Below are 20853 nucleotides of genomic sequence, written 5' to 3' on the forward strand. Positions count from 1 at the left end.
CCTGGTACTAACACTGAGATGTCAAAAAGCTTTTAGGGAAAAGCTATGTATAACTTTGACACCTGAAGTAAAATGATGGTCCTTATAAATATTCCTTCTCATCTTTTCCAAACACATGAATAACTCTGCATGTGGAGAGAATGAGGGTGAGGGTTCAGGAAAAAATAAGATAACTGCATAAATACTGTTGCTGTAGCATTATATTTGAGGTTTCACTAGCATAAGTTTCAACCTTTCTTAACTAATTAGCAAAGTAGGGAGGTGTTCCCACTTGTGGCATGGAAAAGCACAGAGGTGACTGATTCTGCGTACTCCCTGGTGCTCTGCCTGTACCCCTAGGGACCATGGCCCCTCTTCTGGGAGCTGTTCTGGTGCCAATTTGTCCCACACTGAGCACATTTTCTTGCCTCGTGAGCTTTTTGTTACCCATTTTGTGAAAGGCTCTGCAGGGGAGGGAAGAAATGGACATAGAGGCTCACTGGGGTGGAGATTAACACTTTCTGAGTAAAGTTCATGTCATCATGGGTGTCATCTGCAGTGTCCCCTGAACCAGGGAGTAGCAAGGGCAGGAAGAGGAAGGTGGAGCATCCCTGCTGCCTTTCACGCTCAAATTCCTTATCAGCTGGGTTTGCTCACTATGATCTTTGACTGAGTCTCATCTTCCCTGGGTTCATACCAGCAGCCTCACCAAAGAGGTCTTCAAAGGTGACAGGGCTTCAAGAAGCTCATTTTCAGAAGGATATGTGGGTAGGAGGCACCTCTTCAGATGGGTCCAGGCTGACCTTGGGCTGCAAACTGTGTAGGGATGGTGGTTTTGACTGTGTTTAGTATTTTTTTCTTCTTCTGTGATTGTAATAGAGAAAGAGTGAGAGTACTTAATTAAGCACCTGTCATACATAGTCACTTAACTTGCAACATCAGGTATAATTAAATAACCCAATTTTTATTTCTCATGCCAGGAAGTAATTTTTTCCAGAGTTTTGTGTTCTATTATTCTCTAACTGGGGCCACACCAAAGGCTGTGATTTCTAATTACCAATGGCTTTTATTTAACAATCCTGTCACATATATGTCACTAAAAAATTAAACCTGATTCTAGCTAATGAAAAGGTCAGCACAGCAATGTACCAGTATTAAGCTGTGGGAATCCAGTACTTTCATGAATATTTGTGCTGTACAGGACTTATACAATGACCAAAACTTACATATTTTACAAGGGAACCAAATAGCTGTGGTTGATGCCATGTTTAGTAGTGCAATATCATTTCTCCTGGAAGCGGTAGACCAGTAATCTGGGAGTTTTGGCTGTCATCCTGCTACTATTTATGAGCAATTTTAATGTAGTAATTACATGTAGTGAAAATTGTTCACTAGGTTGATGAGATAAATGGAAATCTAATTTTTTTTCTTGTTTAGTTGTCCAATATTTTTATTACATACTTCTGGAAGCAAGGGTATACAGTAAAAGAATCTGGAACTGCATTGCTCCTTAGAAATAGTGATATTTTGAAAGATTTGTTTGCTGTAGGTTAAAGGCAGCTCATTAAACAAACAAATGAGCTGTCCTTTAGAGCAATCAGTATTTACTATTAAGTGAACAGCACAGTAAATAATGAATTGCAGGTAAGGAACTACAGATAAGTATTTGCAGTGAATTCAAATTACTTGGCTTAAGCCTGAGGCGGAGAAAGGGAAACATAAAGATAGAAATAGAGGAAGGAGGGGGAAAAGAAAAAGGAAGAGAAGGGATTGTAAATGTAACATGTGCTGTAGCAATACATGTTCATTCATTGTGCTGAGGAAAGCTTCTCTTCGGTAATCTTTTGCCCCCCTCCCTGGTGCAAGGGATGCTGCAGCCAACACCTCATGAGAACAACGGAGGATATGGAATTCCTGGGAAAAAGTGGGGGTCCACAGCAAGCTCTGGGCCTCATCCAGCACACTGGATCAGAGGGCAGGGCTGATGTTTTTACCAAGGTCAAGATTTTGCATGTTGCTCACTGGCACTTAGTAGACACTAGGAGAGCATTGTGCTTTGGCACCAGTGAGACCAAAACCTGCCTGTAGCTGCCAAGTGCTTGCACAGCTACCTCATTCAGTTCTCCAAATTACTTAAGCAGCTAAATTGTTCATTTGCTAGGAACTGGCACAAGATGAGAACTTTTGGTTTGGAGTTTAATCATCATAGGAGAGAAAGATCGCGCTGACTGAAGTTTGGGTACACGTCTGCATTTAAGGCTGGGATGGATGGGATATCTGGAGAATGTCTGATATCGATCATTTAGGAAGGGTCTTGGGGTTGTTTGGATGCTGAAGATGAGTGGGAAGGCCGGTGATTTAGTCAGGGACTCTGCAGTTTCAGTTGAGCTGTGGGCCTGAGGCTTGGTAGGACAGCCAAACACGTGACAGCCATACTAAACGCTAGTGCTTGGCAAGCCTGTCTATACATCACCTTAAATAAGGTTAATCATTTGACACAGGTCTCCATGTGGGCACAATGTATGTCTCACCTGTCTGTCTGCTGAGGACCATCACTGTCCAGAACAGGGCATAGAAAAGCAACTGGCTGAGTAGGGCACATACAGGGTGATGTGTGTTAGGTGTAAGACTTCCATAATAACTGCTGTTGCAACCAGCACAGCAGGATAACGCCTCTGCTACTCCCTTAGGTGTAATATATAACATATGAACAGGAAGCTTATCTTGCTGGATAGTTATCACTAGGTAAATACCTCTGTAAAGATACTGTTGCTTAATTCAGGTCACCCTGGGACTGTACCTCATGGAAACTGCCACAGAATAAAACAGCAGAGGTTAAATGCAGCTGCAGGGAGATTTCCAAGTGGCCTCTGGAAGTATCTGATTGCTGTTCACAAGCCCAGCACTGCTGGGCCCCAAGTGCTTGCTGCTTCCAAATGCTGGTGCTGTCGGTCCCCTGCATTAGTATTCAACACAGGGAAAAAGAGCAAGGCGCTAGACAGACCAACTAATTACAGCAGCCTGCAAAGGCAAGTCGTGCTGTACGACACGATAAAAGATATCCTTTTTATTTGGTACATTTCTTTGCTCTCTGCCACTTTATTAAAAAAAAAGAAAAAAAGTGTGAGCTAATGGATTTGGGTAAGGAATCAAGCTGTTTTCCTGTTTTTTCCTTGAATTTAATCTGAATCTATACAGTGCTTTGTAACATTCATATAAAAAGAAGTTTCCCACTAGTCAGTCTGCAACCTTAACAAGCTGCACACCTGGAATCTTAGCTCCCCTTCCTCTGGTTAGAATCCTGACATGGGCTGCTTTGCCACGCAGAGCTGTCAGCAGATGTGGGAGAAAAGGTGCTTCACTGCCATTAATGCACTGTCTGCAAGCAGCAGCACTGGTCAGATTTTTATGAGTCTAAATTGCAGTTGGGTGGCTGGAGGGTTTGCTATCAGAGCATCTGTTTTACCATCGGTGACACAGATAGATCTGGAACTAAGTGTCTGCCAGCACCAGGTAAGGCAGGAGGGAGGAGAGCCCCCTCTGCAGTGACAGAAGTTGTGCAGCCATCAGGTAGACGCTGCCTGGGGCTGGTGTGGGTTGTGTGTAGTCCCCATGCTGTGACACTGCCCAGATTTTATTGGACTGAGGTTTGGAAATGTCTATTGCTTGCAAGTTAGAGCTAGGGGAAATCAAACGGAGAGAAATTTCCTCTACCACAAAACAGAACTTAATGATGTTGCCTGATTCTGCTTGATTAGCACCCAGACCCCCAGCTGCCTGGGGTGACAGCTCAGTCAGTGGGTCCCTGTCCCCTCCAGAGCCCCTCTGTGCCACCCCCCTCTGCAGAGTGAGGCATTAAGCAGATTAGTCAGCTTCTTCCATCAGCGAACACTCACTGACTGAGATACTTATAAGACATCTGTTTTTTAGCCTCATTTCTGAACAAATGAGGCTTATGTGATTATGGTGTCTGTCCCCTCGTCGGCCAATTTCATCTTCACGCAGGAATTTTGGTCTCAAAGATGTCAACTTCCAGGAAGTTTTCATGAACTGGTGACTGTGTGAATAGAAATTTTTGCGCTAATGCCTTTGCAGAAAGGACTACAGCACAACCTGTTGCTCATGTCTCAGAGCCAATGTGAGAGGGAGCATGCAGGGAAAAAGGGAAATCTCTGCTTTGTGCCTGTGTTTTGCAAAGGTCCAGCAAACCAACCACCAGGAGCAAACCATCACAGACTGGAGTGTGTGGGCTGCATGGCTTGGTGCTGTCTCTGCTCCAGCTGCAGCCAGCTGTGCTGGGCAAGGGCGCATGTCCCCAGCACGCTGCCCAGGTCCTGCCTCCTGCCTGTCCCTGCATGTCAACTGCTCTCAGTGATCTGGGAATTGTTTTTCTGATCCGGGGATTAACTGGGTGATATGTGCAAAGATACAAGCGCTGTGTGCGAGCCAGGCTCAGTCTGGAAATACATTGCCATGGTTGTACAGCTTTGCTTGGTGGCTTGAATCAGAACTTGCTGTGCCATGTGAGTTGGTCCTTATCTCCAGCAGAGTAGAGCCGCCCTGAAAATTTTTCTTGCAAAATTATCTTGACAACTGAGGTCTAAATTCTCCTGAGACTGATGTCCCTTAAGCATTTAGTGTTAGAAGGTGCACAGGTACAAAACATACATTAGTTAATATTTTGCTGAGATACTGTGAATGATGCTGATGACTGAAATAATCCATACACCCACATCTGTAGAGTTCTCTCTTCTTTACTCCTCTGTGAATTACACTTAAATGCTCCTTAGAGCTAAATATGTCTCTTTTTGGCAATCACTTGACATTTTTCCTGGTAATGTAAAACCTAAGGATGTATAATGGATTGTGAAAAATCTATGTATAGTAGTTCTGAGATTATGGAGGAAAAGCAAAGGTTTCATGTTCTGGTCCTTATTAATGAACTAAATTGTGTCCTTTTTTAAACATAAATGAAAGATAAAAGACATGATATTTATGAATGAGGTCATTCGTGTACCAAATTTCTCTCATTAAATCTTTCCAACTTACACAGCTGTCATTAGAAAAATTTATGAAGTGGAACAATTACAGATAGGCCATCTTTTAAACCATCTCTACTTTTAACTGCAAAACAAAAAATAATTATACTTCAGTGCTATAATGGATTTTACTTCTGCAAGTGCTTTTTTCTTTTTTGTTCGAAATGTAATAGAGGACCTTCCTGAAGCCAGGGAGTGGGGACACAACAGGAAACTGTACCACTCAGGGCAGTTTACGATTTAGCTGCAAATCCTGAAGTATTGCTTTAGTTTAGTAACCTTGTTAGAACCAAGTTAATATTGCAAGCTAATACGGTTCTTTCTTCTCCTCACTAGACTTTCAGCTTCACATCCTTACATCTGATTTGGAGTGACGGTGAGAGGAAACATAAGTTATCTCTCATTCTGTTTGGACTCCTTGTTTACAGAAGAGTGATGAAGATGCTATTAAGCACAAAAGGGATCACCATATGCCTGTTTTTCTTTGTATTGAGTTTGGCAGCAGCTATTGAAATACCCTTATCAGGTGAGTTGTAGCTATTTTACTGAACACTCTGATGGTTTGGGTTTTTTTCTTGTTCTTTTTTTTTTTTAACCTTTCCCTGAAGAAAAAAATATTAAATCCTGCTTTTCAGTTGTTCCATTTTGAATTTAATTCTGCCAGAACATGGCCTTTGGGAAATTCAGATGTGACAAAAATGTAAGCTACTTTTTTTGGACCTGTTTACACGAACATGCTCACTCTTTGTTTAAACGTCCTGTTCAGTAAAAGCCCAGCATCCCTAGTGATTCGTATTTCATTGCAATGCATTGCATTGCATTGCATTGCATTCCATTCCATTCCATTCCATTTCTGTTCTATTCCACTCCGTTCCATGCCTCTCCATTCCACCACCTGGCAACACAGCAGTCACAATGCCCCAGGATAGGATAAAAGAGAGCAGCCTCCTGTGTCCCATGGCAGAGATGGCCTAGGGCTGCCCGAAGACATCAGAGAGGAAGTCCTTAAGCTGGTGGAGTTACTGACAGGGGGCTGAGGCAGGAAGACCAGCAGCTAGTTGAGGCTGCTGGAGGTTCTCCATTGCAAGACCAGCTCCGGGCGGGACCTGTTCCTTAGCTCATTTGGAGGGATAGCAGTCTTTTTCAACTGAATAGCCATGGCCAGACCATAGGAATGCCTTCTTGAGGAACACTTCGGACCTCACCATCCTCATCCCCCATGGAGCCAGGGGCAGCAGCTGTAAGCAATCGGATGCAAAGATGTTTCCAGGGATCCCAGTGCTTTGGAGCTGCCACTGGTGCCCTGCCAGGTGTAGGAAGGATTCTTGCCCCCAAGGTCATCAAGGCCGGGGGCCTTTGGCCATTCTTGGCAGCCCCTGAGGTGGCTCCAGGTTGAGGGAGAACAGGGCTTGGACATCTGGGAGGCATGACCAGCCAGTGGACCTTGCTTACATGCTCAGGGATAGCCAATCACCAGGGTTGGGGTCAGGAAGGAATTTTCCCCCGGGGCAAATTGCCAGTGGTCCCAGGGTTTTTTTGCCTTCCTCTGGGCATCAAGCAGGACCACTTGTCAGGGCTCCTCTGGTCCCCGCTGGTGGTGTTACTGCCTGCTGCTCATGTACCACGGAAGTGGCCCCTCGTGTCCTGCAGCTGGGGGGAAAAGGCTTTTTTTCCCCCAGAGAGGACCTGTAAGTGTCCCTGGGGTTTTTTGCCTTCCTCTGTAGCTGAGCACAGCTCCTTGAGAGGGCTTCTTTGGGTCACTGTGTTCCAAAGGCTGCTGCTGGTGCTCCACACAGGTGGCCCTTGTGCCCTGCATCCACGGGGAGGAAGCCTTCTGGACTCTCAGGGTGGCCCCAGCGTGGGCCCAGGACTTGCTGCTTTTCTTCTGTAGCATTGAGCACATCCCCTTGTCAGGGCCTCCCTAGGCCCCTTGGGCTCAGTTATTGACTGCTGCTCTTGCACCTCCAGGGCACCACTCATGCTCTGGGGGTCTCTGGCTCCATTGCCCAGCACAAGCTTGGAGCAGGAGCAAGCTCTGCTCCATTGGGTCCATTTCCCTGGGGGTTCTTGCCTGTGCACAGCAGCATGCACTTGGAAGGGCTTCAGACTTGCTGCCCCATCAGCAGCTGCCACTTTCCAGCTCTCCCTGTGTGCAATATCAGCACTGGGCAGGCATGAGAGCTCTTTTCCTTTATTCCTGGCCATATTGGAAGTCAATAGTGTGCTTGTCGCTGGTAGGTGTCATGCATTGGGGAATTCGTCATGGTATTCTTGAACATCTGTGTGTGTTTGGTCCTGATGCTCATCCTTCATGTTCTCATTCTTCAGGAGACAGGGGCTACTTGGCCTGTCTTCCTGCTGCTGCTTTCCATGGTTCTTGGCTTTCCTTTCGCAGGCTGCAAAGGATGTTTTTTCAAGCTAAGTTGAAGATTGCACAAACCTGCTCATAAAATAAAATCCTATTTCCACTTGTAAACTTAGTGATTTGTGTCCTTGAAAGTGTTTTTGAACAGAGAAATAACAGTCTCATTGTTATTCAGCTCAGGGTGAGCATGGGGTATGGAATGGAGTGGAATGGAATGAAACAGAATGGAGAGGCATGGAGTGGCATGAGGTGGAGTGGAATGGAATAGAGCGCAATGGAATGGAATGCAGTGGAATAAAATAGAACAGAAAGGAATAGAATGGAATGGAATAGATTACATTAGACTAGAATAGAATAGAAATGGAATAGGCTATGCTATGTTATGCCTACAACCCTGCATGACAAGTGGTGACCTAGGTCTAAGGTGTTCACTTACAAGGGGGATTGGCTTTGAGCTGACAGAGGGTAGATTTAGATTAGACATTAGGAAGAAATTCTTCACTCTGAGAGTTGTGAGACACTGGCACAGGTTGCCCAGAGAAGCTGTGGCTGCCCCATCCCCGACAATGTTCAAGGCCAGGTTGGAGCAACCTGATCTAGTGGAAGGTGTACCTGTCTATGGCAAGGGGTTGGAACTAGATGAACTTTAAGGTCCCTTTCAACCTAAACCATTCCATGATTCTATAAACGTAACAGTAAACTTGCCTACTGTCATATATCTGGTGCCTGAGATCCAGTGCAGCCCTTGGCTCTGTGGATTTGGTTTTGTCCTTCACATAAATTCCTCATTTTGGCTCTGAATCTCCCTGAAGCTTCTCTGAGGTATATATACCCTTACTCGTTTTGCAACCTGCTGTTTGAGTCTCAAAAAGTAGCAGGTGTATGTCTCAAGGCGTATGTTAGTCCCCAGAGAAGTATTTCCTATGCCTACATACCGCCCTGGGGAGCCCCTCCTCTATTTCTCTCTGCCTATGAATGCATTCAAACTGCCTATTTTACACGGTTGGTGTGGTTTTAGGACACATGTAAAATCTGGAATGAAACTCATAAGGGACAATACAATGAACACCAGTGGACCCCACTGCCTGGAGTACAGCCCAGACCTCTCAAGCTTCGCATTTTTCAAACATAAGTGGACCAGGAGGATTGCAAACTACAGTCTGATTTTTTTGGGGGGTGGGAGAGAAACCCAACGAAGCAAAACTCAACAATATTGATTTTATGAATTATAGTGGGGGAAAATAAATAAATAAACCTAAGGAAAAAAGACATGTAGGCTCTTTGCAGTGCTTTGGGTAGCCTCAAAGTAGGACACAGGCCAGTTTCAGGGCATCATGTGGACCTGCTGTGAGCTGTTAGCACTCCAGAGTGCCAATGGCCCTGGCTGCAAATGTGAATCAATCAAGCAGGGTTATAGGATATTTTTCTAAAGCTATCCAAATTTGGTTAACAGCATTTGAAAGTAGAAAGTATTTTTGGAGGAAGGTACAGCAGTGGCTCCTTGTGTTTAAACAAAGTAAAAGTGGAGCTGTGCCTATAAAGTGCAGGACAAACTGTCTGGGCATCCACTGCTTTTATGTACCTACACAGGGGAACCACCTAGCCTTTAATTTGCTTTAATGAAGCGTTTTATATTTTAATAAAAAGGAATTATGTCTGATCAGTGAAGCTGGTGGGCTTGGAAGTGTTCAGCTTTGAGACCACATGGCATGGCAAGACACCACGTTTTGCTCGAGCTTTGAGCTTCCTGGACTTAAAAGAGAAACCAAAGAGCATGTTAATTTTCCTCCTGGCTGTTTATAACAATGTGATGATCCTATTATCCCCAGCTCCACTGCAGGGAGCATCCTCCCTTGTGTGGCTCTGTTACACAGACATTCACAACACTAATTCTTCTAGAAAAAAAGAAGTTAGTGAAACATCATTATGTGACTGTGTCACTGATAACTGCTGTACCCTAAAGGGGGCATTAAGTCATCTTTTCAGTCCATGGATTTCCTAGCAACTTTATCCAGGATGGACATAGGAATTTGCTACTTCATGTGTGTGTATCTATCTGGATTAAAAAGCCAGTTACTGACTTCACCACTGAATAAATTTACTATTACACACACCCATGCTTTGACATTATTTTTAGTGTGGCCACAGCTCTCCTCTGCCCTGGATAGGTTGGTCATACATGGAAGCATGTGCAGGTGATGCCCATGAGCAGCTGGCTGGGTGCAGTCAGTGCCATCAAGCTTTCTTCTGGCTGTTGAGGCAATAACAGTGTTCAGTTTGGGGAACAGAGAGTATTGGCAATGCCTCACTCTTTGCAGGTGTAAGGCAGTCCTGACATTGACCCTTTCTAAGAAGGACCTGAGTGTAGCACAGCTTTGCTTGAATGGTGTTTTAACCTGGTACTTTGTGTTCAGTTGCACAGCTTCCAACCATCACGGAACAATCCCACGCCCAGGTTGCCTACCCTTTTGATGAGGACTTTACAATTAAATGTGAAGCGAGAGGAAACCCACAGCCCACGTGAGTATTGCTTTGACCCAGAGAAGCAAGCAGAAATTGAATTTGTTTTTAGCTTTGCCAAACATAGCTGTGGTTTTGAGGAGGGGAAGAATAGCTGATATACAGTAACCTGCTCATCATCATAACACAAGTTTAAGGTTTGGGTTTCCATTTAGACCATTCAGCTTTTATTGCTCCATCACTTCCACTCACTCTGTGAATAGATATCAGCATGTCTTTTTCTTGTTGGGAGATGTCCCTTGCATGTGCTAAGTTCACCCCCTGATTTAAAAAAGCTTGTCTGGACTGTGCTGCAAAAGATAGGAGATGTGTAATGGTAATCAAAGGGTCCCAGCTGTTCTGCCTTTTCCACAGCAACCCTAAAAATATCAAGCACATTAAACTGTGTATTCAAAGATCACATTAGCATTTTATCAGATACCCTGTCTGTACCTAGCATCATCATGGCCACAGTGATGTTACAAATATACACATAAGGAGTTATTCAAATAAATATCCAAAGATAAGCTTTATGTATTTTACACCAGTGTGAAAAGGAAAAATTTTTAATGAAAATGTGTTTAACAAAAATGTAATAACACAGTAAAACTTCTCCTGAGGCTTTCGCCACTGGATGGTGCATGGGCTAAATTAATAGCTGGTTTGTATGTTATTTTTACTTTAATCTTTCCCTTCTTTCTCTGCAACACAATTTAAACTTGCTTTAAAAAGACAATTATTAGCTTATATCAAGATGATTTGATCATTTTTAATTGAGCTCTGAATGGAGATTTGTAGCATGATAACAAATTTCCTTTGCTTCATTCTTTGTCAGCGGATTAATGAAAAGTTTTCCAATATGTTTAAATGTATGTGATTGATAGTGCTGGTTAGGCAATAGGAACCCATATTCCCTTTCATACTGTAGCAAGGCAGTTCTGCCAGTACTAGCGAAGATGTCAAAACATTCATTTCTGTTGACTTTATTTTTTAATCTTAAAGCATTGCAAAATATTGAAAAATGTACATCTTCCACTAGATGCATGTAATACTCTAATTTCCAACTGTCTCTGATTTTGATTCACTTTAGCCTAATTTCAATCCATCTGAGACTTCCAGATACATAAACTATGACCAAAACTTCAGCATTAAGCAAAATCACACCCCAGTAGCATCAAAGCTACAATTGATTCTGTGTCAAGACCAGGAGAAACTCAGTTTAGCTACCTCAGTTTCTCCTGGGTTCAACCATGGTATCTTCTGTAGCTAGTGAGAAAAACTCCTGTCAATCTTTGCCAGTCAAAAGTACCAACTCTTCTGCAGACACAGCTCTTTGGTAGACCTCTAGTTCTTTTTACTGTGTGGCGTTTGCTTTTGTAAATGGCCTCTTTCATTTATTGTCCTTGCCTTAAGCTTTGTGTTTATTTCATGTCACAGTCAGTTATCCAAAAGTAAAGTGTCCGATAGGAGAGACATGCCCAGTAGCTACCACAAGTTATGGTATCACAGTGGTTATTTAACTCTCTCCTATATCAAGTTTTTTCTTTTATTTTAATAGTACACTGTTGGACCCATATTTACCACTGGTTTTGTACCTTAGTGCTCCCTGTTCTGTGACCTGTCCTGTGTAACACTGGTCTTAATTTTCAGCTTTAACTGGACTAAGGATGGAAAACCATTTGATTTGTTGTCTGACCCAAGGATAGTTGCAACTAACAACTCTGGAACATTTGTGATTCAAAACCGTGGAATCATCACCAATTTTCAAGGGAAATATCGTTGTTTTGCATCCAATGTGCTGGGAACTGCCATGTCAGAAGAAATTGAACTAATTGTTCCAAGTAAGGGCTTTTACTTTGCTTTTGGTTTGGGGCTTTTCTTTTTAAGATGAAAACTGTGTTTCCTCAAATTAAGTGGGAAAGCATGAGTTACTAAGGTGGTATATGGTAAAACATGCACTGTTTGTTGTTCAGTGAATATTGGAAGGAAAAACTCCATGTGCCCCCCGCAATGATTTAATTTCATTCTTGGTTTTGAGGGCAGAACACAAATCTGAATACAGAATTTCAGACAATACCTCTGGACTATCAAATCCTTACAGGTTTCCACATGATGATTCTGATGCTCCTTACCAATTTTAATTAATTCGGGTGCACTGGGTAGATTATGTATATGTTTTCCCTGATCTATTAATTTAAAAAACATTTATTATTTACTTTTCATTTCTGAGTATTGTCTGTTCCACTTTGCCTGTAGAGGATGGGTTGCTGGGTAAACTACTATAAACTTTTCAATAACCATCTCAGGAGAGGTGAATGTTCAGTGACAGGAAATTACTTACTTTGACTTGAGTATTCAAATGCTTTCATAACATACTTGGTTTGCCTTTGCCATAACCCCCATAAGAATTCTTTTCTGATTTGTATTTACTTAAGAGCCACTACTTGCTCTTGTGATGCTTCCTCTTCTAAATTTTTCTCTTTTTGCAAAGAAGAAAGTATAAATATTGACAAGAGTTGTAGTCTGGTAAATTCTGAACCTATCTGGGCAGTGAGCTGATGCCAACACATCATGAAAATAAAGTAATTAAAATATTTGGAGAGATAAATAGCAGAAAAAAAAATCAGAGAAGCTATCTTAACTACAGTACAGTTATTGAAAGATGTTAGCTGTGCATGAATCATAAGAACGATGGTAAACATCATGAAATAGCGTTAGAAATATATTAAAGATTAAAAATGTAGCGGGCAATAAAGGAATAGAAAGTCATTGCCAGGGAAAAGAAAATTGCTTCCAGTCAACTCACTTTGGGAAGATTTTATAAAAGACACTGTAAGTTTGGGGAAACTCAGTTAAAATTGGAGTGTTCTCGCTAATACTGGAGGAATGTATTTGATAAAAAGTAAGGAATTCCAAACTTCTACTGGGAAGCAAATGCTGTGAAGAGTCGTAAGACTGTGATATTTCATCTCGGCAAATGTCACTGAGTGCCCAGAAATTGGGAGGACAGTATGGTCTCTATCTCAGGGCAAGGAAACAGAGGTTGGGGGAAAGGATGGGAGAAATAGCAGTTTATTACTGCAAAATAGCAGCTGATGCAAATGTTTGAAAGCTCAAAGGGAAATGATCCACTCAACTGTGAGTTCATTAGTCTGATGTCAGTACAACTCAGGGTTTGATATAAATACTTAGGGGAGAATATTAAAGACCTGAAACTGAATGGAAAATGAGCTCAAAAATATAGTAGTGAAAATTACTGATCCTAGAAACTTGTCCTTCCATCCTTAGCACAGAGGGAGGGCAGAGGAGGAAATGGGTGATTTTAAGGACCAGGTTTATAGAAGTAAGATGAAATTTACTGATACAAAGTTCAAGGTCCTGACGAGGAAGACTTTGATACAACTAGCTTTGTACCGATACATTTAAGCACTTGTAGTTTGGAAGTAACATAGGAAGATGAACACACAATTGGTCTTAAATTCAGGATTGAAATACATGAAAGAAGAGGAAAATTTGAAGCAGAACCTTCCTAGTGGAAGTAGAAAGGACAAGAAACTTCCCTGGCTCCACAATGGGGCAGTGTGGAACATGGAGCAGACTTTATGATGGAGCTGAGTGGCACAGAGGAAGAAGAGTATCAGCAGTGCAGTAGGTTTTATTTTCCAACTAGGTGCTGCATTTCCAGGTTCCTACAGTGCTCTGTTGTCAAGCAATCTGAAAGAACTGTGCACATGTGGAATCGGTGTGTCCACATGGCGGGGGACAGTGTTCTCAGCCTTTGAAGTGACAGAAGAGGTCTACTTAGCTACAAAAAAATTCTTCTAACGTGTCAATGCAGATGAAATGGGCTATGAGAAACATGAATAATCACTTCTGGCATGTTTTTTTTTTATAGGAAATATCCCTGAGAAGCGTTCTAGGCATAGTAGCTGGGGGTGGGAGAGTCATGGCACTGTGGTCATGTTGAAAATAAGGCACATCTCCGGGGCTGGGAGAGTTCCTGGGAGAGGCCTGCTAAGGATACCATGTAAAGGTACCTTTATGAGCGCTTCTCCTGAAAGACATAATTTATTTTCCTCTCGGACCATTTTATGGATTTTTTTTTTTCTTGGGAAATTTATTTCATATTGCATTGTGTTGCATAGTATTCCCTAATGCAATAGCTTGGTGTTTGGTGAGGAATTACTGAGATTACATATTTTGCTATATGCTCTCTACCAACTTGCAGTGGCTGTAAGGGAATAGCATTCCGGAGTAGAGAATTGCACAAAATTTTAGGATAGTAAGTTGAAGTTTGTTGAACTAATGGTGTAAGTTGGCTGCACAGGTAGGACAGTGCAGCTGATATCAGCTGGAGTTCTGGCCAGGAACAGGAGAGTGATGCAGTTACTCAGAGCTTTAGACAGGATAGAATTATTTGTTTTGTGCTGTGGCCAGGGCAGTGGAGTTAATACAACTTCTTTTAAGCAAAGGGTATCAGATTCATTAATATTCAGAGCAGTTTAAGACATCAGTGTAGTGTTTCAGTGAAGGTATGTCACCTCCAGCAGCAGAATATTGTGGATCTCCATTGCCACTGAACTGAAGATCCTTAAAAAAGGAAAACAAGAACAAGTTGATGTCTATATCTGAGACTACTGTATCTGTACTCAGAGCAGATAATTTTTGCTTTTGATGAAGTATTGTCTGTACTCGCTTGAGTAGATATTAAATATACTGGGGGTAGTTAGTAACAAATTAATCGAGAAGGTATAAACATGGTTGTTATCAAATGCGAGAGGAATTTTAGTGCCAGTACATGAAAAGTCCTAAATCCAGAAAGTAAATAAATGTTACAGATAAAATATTAGAGGGATTTACCCAACTCCCACAGCTTGTAGGGCACGTTTACTTTTATTCACACTCTCCTGCCATCAATTCTTTCATTTAATGGTGCAATGTAGATGCTGCAAATTAAATCAGGATTCAGAGGGTAATAGAAGACACATTTGGTTTTTTTAGAGTGCTGGGTAGCCTACAACTGTGCTTGAAGAGAAAGAGAGCTGCTGGTGCACAGATCCGCTGTAAATCAGGCAATCACTGACACAGAAGGGTTTGGGATAAATTACCTCTATTCACCCACAAGTTTTGAAGCAGAGACTGGTACATGTGAGATCACTGCATGCATTCATGGTAATGGTGCAGAGGTGGCAGTGCTTTGCCAGCTGTATTCAAGTAAAATGTAAGCTACTTGGCAAGTCACTATGCCAATGAAGTGAAGAAAACACAGCAAGTCAGAGTAGGCCAGGTTTTTTTCATAAATTACATTTACACTGCAGAAGGAGAATACTGGGTCTCTAAGGTTGTTGCTGGAAAGGAGAACAAAAGACTGTTTACTCACAGTAGTCATTCCAGGAAAGCAATAGAAATGTTGATAGAAATGATCATTAAATCTTACCTATATAATGAAAATACCACACCTCTCCTATATATGTTGACATTAAGGAGCATGGGGAAGAATGGGGTGTCAGGATCTCTATACGTTTACATCGTTTACAGAGTCCAGATTGTTACAAGATACATGCTGCATGAAAATGAATTTAAATGGTGAGAACAGACTTCAGCTACCCTCCTCCTGTATTTAGGGAATCTGTTGCTTGAATTACTGAGTAGGCTCAATGCCAGAGGAAGGAGAAGTACAGTTTAAACTTCTTTAATTAACTGTAGTGTAAGACTCTTCATGGTAGACTGCATCAAGATTTATGCTCAGTATTTCTAAAGCTACTGCTCCAAAAGACCAAAGATCTGAGAATGAAAACATAGCCTAAACATAAAATTGTGCAGTGGCAGGCTGTGCTATGCCAATAATGTTCTAGAATTCCCAGAGAAAGCAAAACCTGTGATAATATTAAAAAAAAAAACAAACCAACCCAAAAAACCTGCAAACCAACAAACAAACACAGATGTGAATATTGTGAAATTGTTAAAAAATATCAAGCTGATACTAAAATAGCAGGCTTTGTGAAGGTGTTCAGTATAGCCTTTATGGAATAGAAAACAAATGAGAGTAACTCTGAGAATGTGCAGATGATAGAAATAAAATTTAAACCTCTTGCCTCCTAAGTCAGTGTCCTATAACTTTGACAACTTTTCTGGCCATCTAAATCATTGGGATCACTCTGATTTTTGCCAGCAACCATAATTTTGGAAAGGGTGCTAGAGATTTACACATTAAAAAGGACCATCGTAAAAGCTTCTTTGAGAGAAATGTACTAACAACCATGGTCTTCCTGACTTCCAGATTTCCCTAAGTTTTTCAATTTAATTCAGCAATTAAAAATCCACAAATAAGCAGGATCATATCCCATAAACAGTTCAAAGGCTGCAATGAAAATTACAGATTTAACTACTGGTTATACTACATGCATCAGAATATCAATTGATGCACTGAGATGAGTACTGGAAGCTGCCCAAGCTCTATTCAGTACAATGTATGCAATCAGTGACTGTAAGTCACGTTTAAGATTCTTTGATGTGTTGGGCTATTCACTGGACAAGATATAGATCTGTATAACAAACCAGTCAACTACTAATTATAGTGTCTGAGGAGTTGGAAATTTCCAGGATACAGAAATATCTTGACTGTTTCCATTTCCTTTAAGTATTTGTCTGTATGGAATAACTTAAGAATATTCATGACGGGACAGGCTAAGCATCCATCTAGCTCAGGGCACTTCTCCCGCAGCACCCACAGAGAAGGGTATACCTGGTGTATAGTGATATTTTCCTACAGTAGGAAAACATCACTATTTTGCTAATTGCTGATTTGCCATAATGACTTGACTCCCATTTTACACTAGATACTGGTAGAAACCAGACACAGGGACCTCAAGAACTTCTGCAGTTACACGGAGAAACCCTTTTTCTTCAGTTCGGTTTCTCAACATTTCACACAGAAACACATAAAATAGCAGATAGAATAGGCTCTATTCTTGCCATAGTCAATAGAGTTATAGTTGTGTGAAGTCACCATAGTCAGCAGTAAGACAAAAGCTAAGCTGTAGAATGAAAGTGTGCTAATAGGTACCTGAGTGAACCTGCAGCCATGCTGCTGGGGACTGGAGTACTGCAACTGTGGTTGCTACATTTCTGAATTCATACTGCTAAATTAAACTTAGATTTTTATATTGTATTGGTCTCCCTCCTGTTTGCATTTTGTTGAGATGCTGCATATTCTGAACAGATCAGACATAGGACAGAGTGACCCAGCCTCATTTCTGCAATTTCTCTCAGCCAGCCTAATTTGCCAGTGGTATTTCAGCCTAATCTCTAGCACAGTTCAGTCATTAAACTTTGAGTCACCGTAGGGATTAAACAGAGCCTCGTTCCTTGCACAGATGACTCTGGACACTGATAATCTTCCATTTCGATGGTTTACACACTTTCAAAGCACTGTAATTCTGTTTTTTGAGCGCTGTGCAGCCTTGTCAAGAAATAACACTTGGGCAGCAAAGCCTTTCCCAAGACTGTTTCAAGAGCTTTATATGTCACGGTGAGCTTTTAGAAGATGTTTCCATAACAGAAGTCAGGTGTGCAGTTTTTCATCTTCCCTGTGGCTGTTTCATACATGCCACTTGATTGCTTGTGTCGTGAAAGCTATCCTGCTGGCATTTCAGCAAGCCTTTCTCAGAGTCATTAAATAGTGTTGTTCTCCCCTGTGTTATGGATATGTGAGAGAGAGCACTTGGAGCTACGCTGGATTCTCTGTCTCCTCTCATTTTATCTGTGTGTGGGGAATTGCATGAAAGATTGACATGACAGTTCTAATGGTGTCATTGTAGAGAGATCAATTGGCTGTAAATTTTACAGTGTCCATGTGCTGCATTGATAACTCCATACAGTATTAAACACTTTCATGACACAATAAATCTTGTATGATACTTTTGAGCTTAATTCAGATATGATAGTTTCTGTGATCAGCCAAGAATCAGTAGTGATTGATTCTGGAATATCTACTAATTAAAACAGAGAAATGCTGAAAAAAATACCCCAACATATACATACTGAAGACTAATGTACAACAGCCAAAGTCTAATATGAGAGTAGCTTCTTCATGCTAATAAATCTCCTCATGCAGAATTCAGAAGCAGTTATTTTTTCAGTCTTTGACACTGTTGCACCCCAGCATGCAAATATGCTTGTCAGAAGGTCTGGCCCAGCAATTTATCATGAAAGTTGAGTTTTTCTCTCTTGCAAAACTCAAAGGGTTCAAAACACTCAAAGTTATGCATTAAATGGAAAAAAATCAGTTTTTCAATGTTTTTCCCAATGAACTGATTGAAACAAAACAGCATGGAAGAACCCAGAAGGCCTGACCACCTGTGGTTTGAGTACTTGTTCAAGGTAGAGGACATTTGAGATTTGAATATATAGTCCCTTTGTTATCTGAAATTTCACCTACAGAGTGAGTAATGCTCATTAGCTTCATTTTGCCTCTCCTGAGAATTCATAAGATATTAATAATCCTCCTGGAGATAAAATCTGTGCACAATCTGCATTCCAGCAATCAGCATTAGAGTGACTGCTTCTTTTATGTTTAGCAATCCTACAACGTACAGAGTCTCCTCAGAGTCCTGGCTCTGCATTTCTCATCTTCCTCCTTCAGTTTGACTCCTCAATGTGACACTGCAGATACCCTGCAGAGCCACTGGACCACTGATGTTTTGAATTGTGTATTCGCTTTCAGAGTTCCCTGTCATGACTTGAACACCAGGATGGCAATATTTTCCATGCCAGTTTGACTCCACACAGCTGGGGTGCTTTTGTTCCTTTGCTGTTTAATCAAGTTGATTTTGCTGCCTAATGGGTTTGCCTGAACTGAAACTTTTGCTGGTTTGAACTTGCCTAAAATGAAAGCAGAAGACAAAGTCTGCCCTGAAACTGTCTTAGCTGGATTTCTTTAAGGACTGGTTACTGTTTGCAGACTGATTTCTTTGCAACAGTCTTTGAGCTGCAGCCTACCAGTCCTTGGTTTGGTGTGGGCTCCAGCCCAGCTCTGCTTCTCCTCATCTTTAATACACTCCTGTGGCATTTTGGGCTGCAAAGACTGTCCAGGTTGCCCTGGTTTGCCAAGCATGACTCAGGCTTTGGACAGCCTGCTGGCTTCAGTGCTGAGGTCAGGCTGTAATTCCTTGATCCATTAATTATTCAACATATATTTAAGCCCAAATGGTGCAGCCCTTGTGCACCCCTGTGTGTTTTTTTGTGCAAAGCCTATCTCTGCATCCTGAAGGACAAGCTTGCTGAGAAAGTCTGCCTCTGCACAGCAGAGGTTTTACACCTGAGAGGATGAGGAGGCAACACAGTCTTTAGACCAGTCTTCTGCTTCATCTGATTCTGGAAATGGATAACTGGGACCACTCCAGGCACATGGCAGAATAGTTGCCTGATGTCTGTCCTTACCTGCATTGGCTTGCAGTTGCTTCTTTGGAATCCCTTTTTAACCAAGACTTCCCAGAACATACTGAACTCCCAGACTGGTTTCTGATCCCCTGATTGCAGCCCAGGACCCATCAGCGCATAGTTCTCTATGCCAGTTTTAGCCTCATACTGTGATTCTGCTTGACTTTTAGTTGTCCCCTCCAGACAGTACACACAAAGGAGCTATAGAAAGCATTGGAAAATAGATGAATTAAAATAAAGCCTAAGCAAAGCCCATGGACATCACAGACAAGTGTTACAACCTCACCATTCAGTTTCCTGGCTTTCAACATTGCAGTCTCTGTGCTGTATGAATGAAGAATGCAGCACAGATTTCTTACTCTTAGTAAATACATTGTTACTCTGTATCACTTGTAAATAACAGTAATAACTAAAGGCAGATACACAAAGAATGATGCTAAGGTAAATATTTTATTAAAAACTATATTAAAGGTGAAGAATAATAAAAGAGGAACTTCTTTGCTTCTGCGCAGGTGTACCAAAATTCCCAAAAGAAAAAATCGAGCCTCTTGATGTGGAGCATGGTGATTCTGTGATTTTGCACTGTAACCCCCCAAAAGGCATCCCGCCTTTGCATATCTATTGGATGAATATTGGTAAGTAAACAATTTTCACATGATTCATATGAGGAGGTTTAAAATATTTGTCTTCCTGAGCAGTTTAATTACAGATTCATAATTGATGGGCATAGTAATTGTGCAAGTGCTTAGGAAAAAGATCTGGGTACTGAAAAACAAAATTGAAAAATGGAGAATGGAGATATGTTTTTACATAACACAAAGCTAAATTGTAGGGTGCATTGGCACAACATATTATTAAATGAGACATCAGAAATCTTGTGCATCAGTAAATGAGTCTACCAGTAATGAGGACTACTGAATTTTCAGCAGAGATGATAAAATGTGCCAATATATTATTTCTATCATTACTACTTTATTCTTTTCATAAACTAACGGTTGATTTATGATACTAAGAAAAAAACCCTATCAGGTATGTTTAGTTAGTTCCTTGTGGGTTTCTGTCACATTATTCTTCAGCATTTGTGTTCTGTGGCTCTTGGGAAGCAAAGTAACTCGGATTGCCTCCATGGCATGAAGGGTTTGTTTCTGATGCTGACCAAGTACTTGCAGAGACAGGGTGCCAGATTAAACCTCTGATTTTATAAGGCAGCCTCTCTACTCCTGTCATGCATATTTAGCACAGACCTGTATTTGGCTGGATCAACAATGAGACACTGCAGCAACCTTAGTTCATACTGACACTCCGCTGCTGTAGTCTGTGGTTACAGAAGAGCAGAGTGTTTGGGAGACTGACCATGGGGGACATCTGTAAATGGTGATGTCCATACCATCATTAAAGGCCTTTGTATCAGGGAAAGGTCGGCATATTTCCTTTCACCTAAGAAGGAATTTTGTAGTGATTATTTCTTAATTATCAAATTTAATTATAAATTATTTTTCATATATTATACAAAATGCATATTTTATATAA

At 41.5% G+C, this 20853-nt stretch overlaps 1 protein-coding gene across 1 annotated transcript; it reads left to right on the forward strand.

The window, feature by feature from the left end:
* Positions 1–1424: 1424 nt before the first annotated feature.
* Positions 1425–19958, forward strand: LOC104404691 (neural cell adhesion molecule L1-like protein; the record flags this gene model as incomplete). The annotated part of the gene is made up of 5 exons (XM_010013198.1): positions 1425–1524; positions 5355–5544; positions 9798–9903; positions 11533–11723; positions 19836–19958. Coding segments are annotated over exons 2-5 (511 nt in total), but the record flags the coding sequence as incomplete, so codon positions are not given.
* Positions 19959–20853: the final 895 nt, after the last annotated feature.

The sequence above is a fragment of the Nestor notabilis genome, unplaced genomic scaffold, assembly GCF_000696875.1.
Source record: "Nestor notabilis isolate BGI_N333 unplaced genomic scaffold, ASM69687v1 scaffold234, whole genome shotgun sequence".
Taxonomy (NCBI): Eukaryota; Metazoa; Chordata; class Aves; order Psittaciformes; family Psittacidae; genus Nestor; species Nestor notabilis.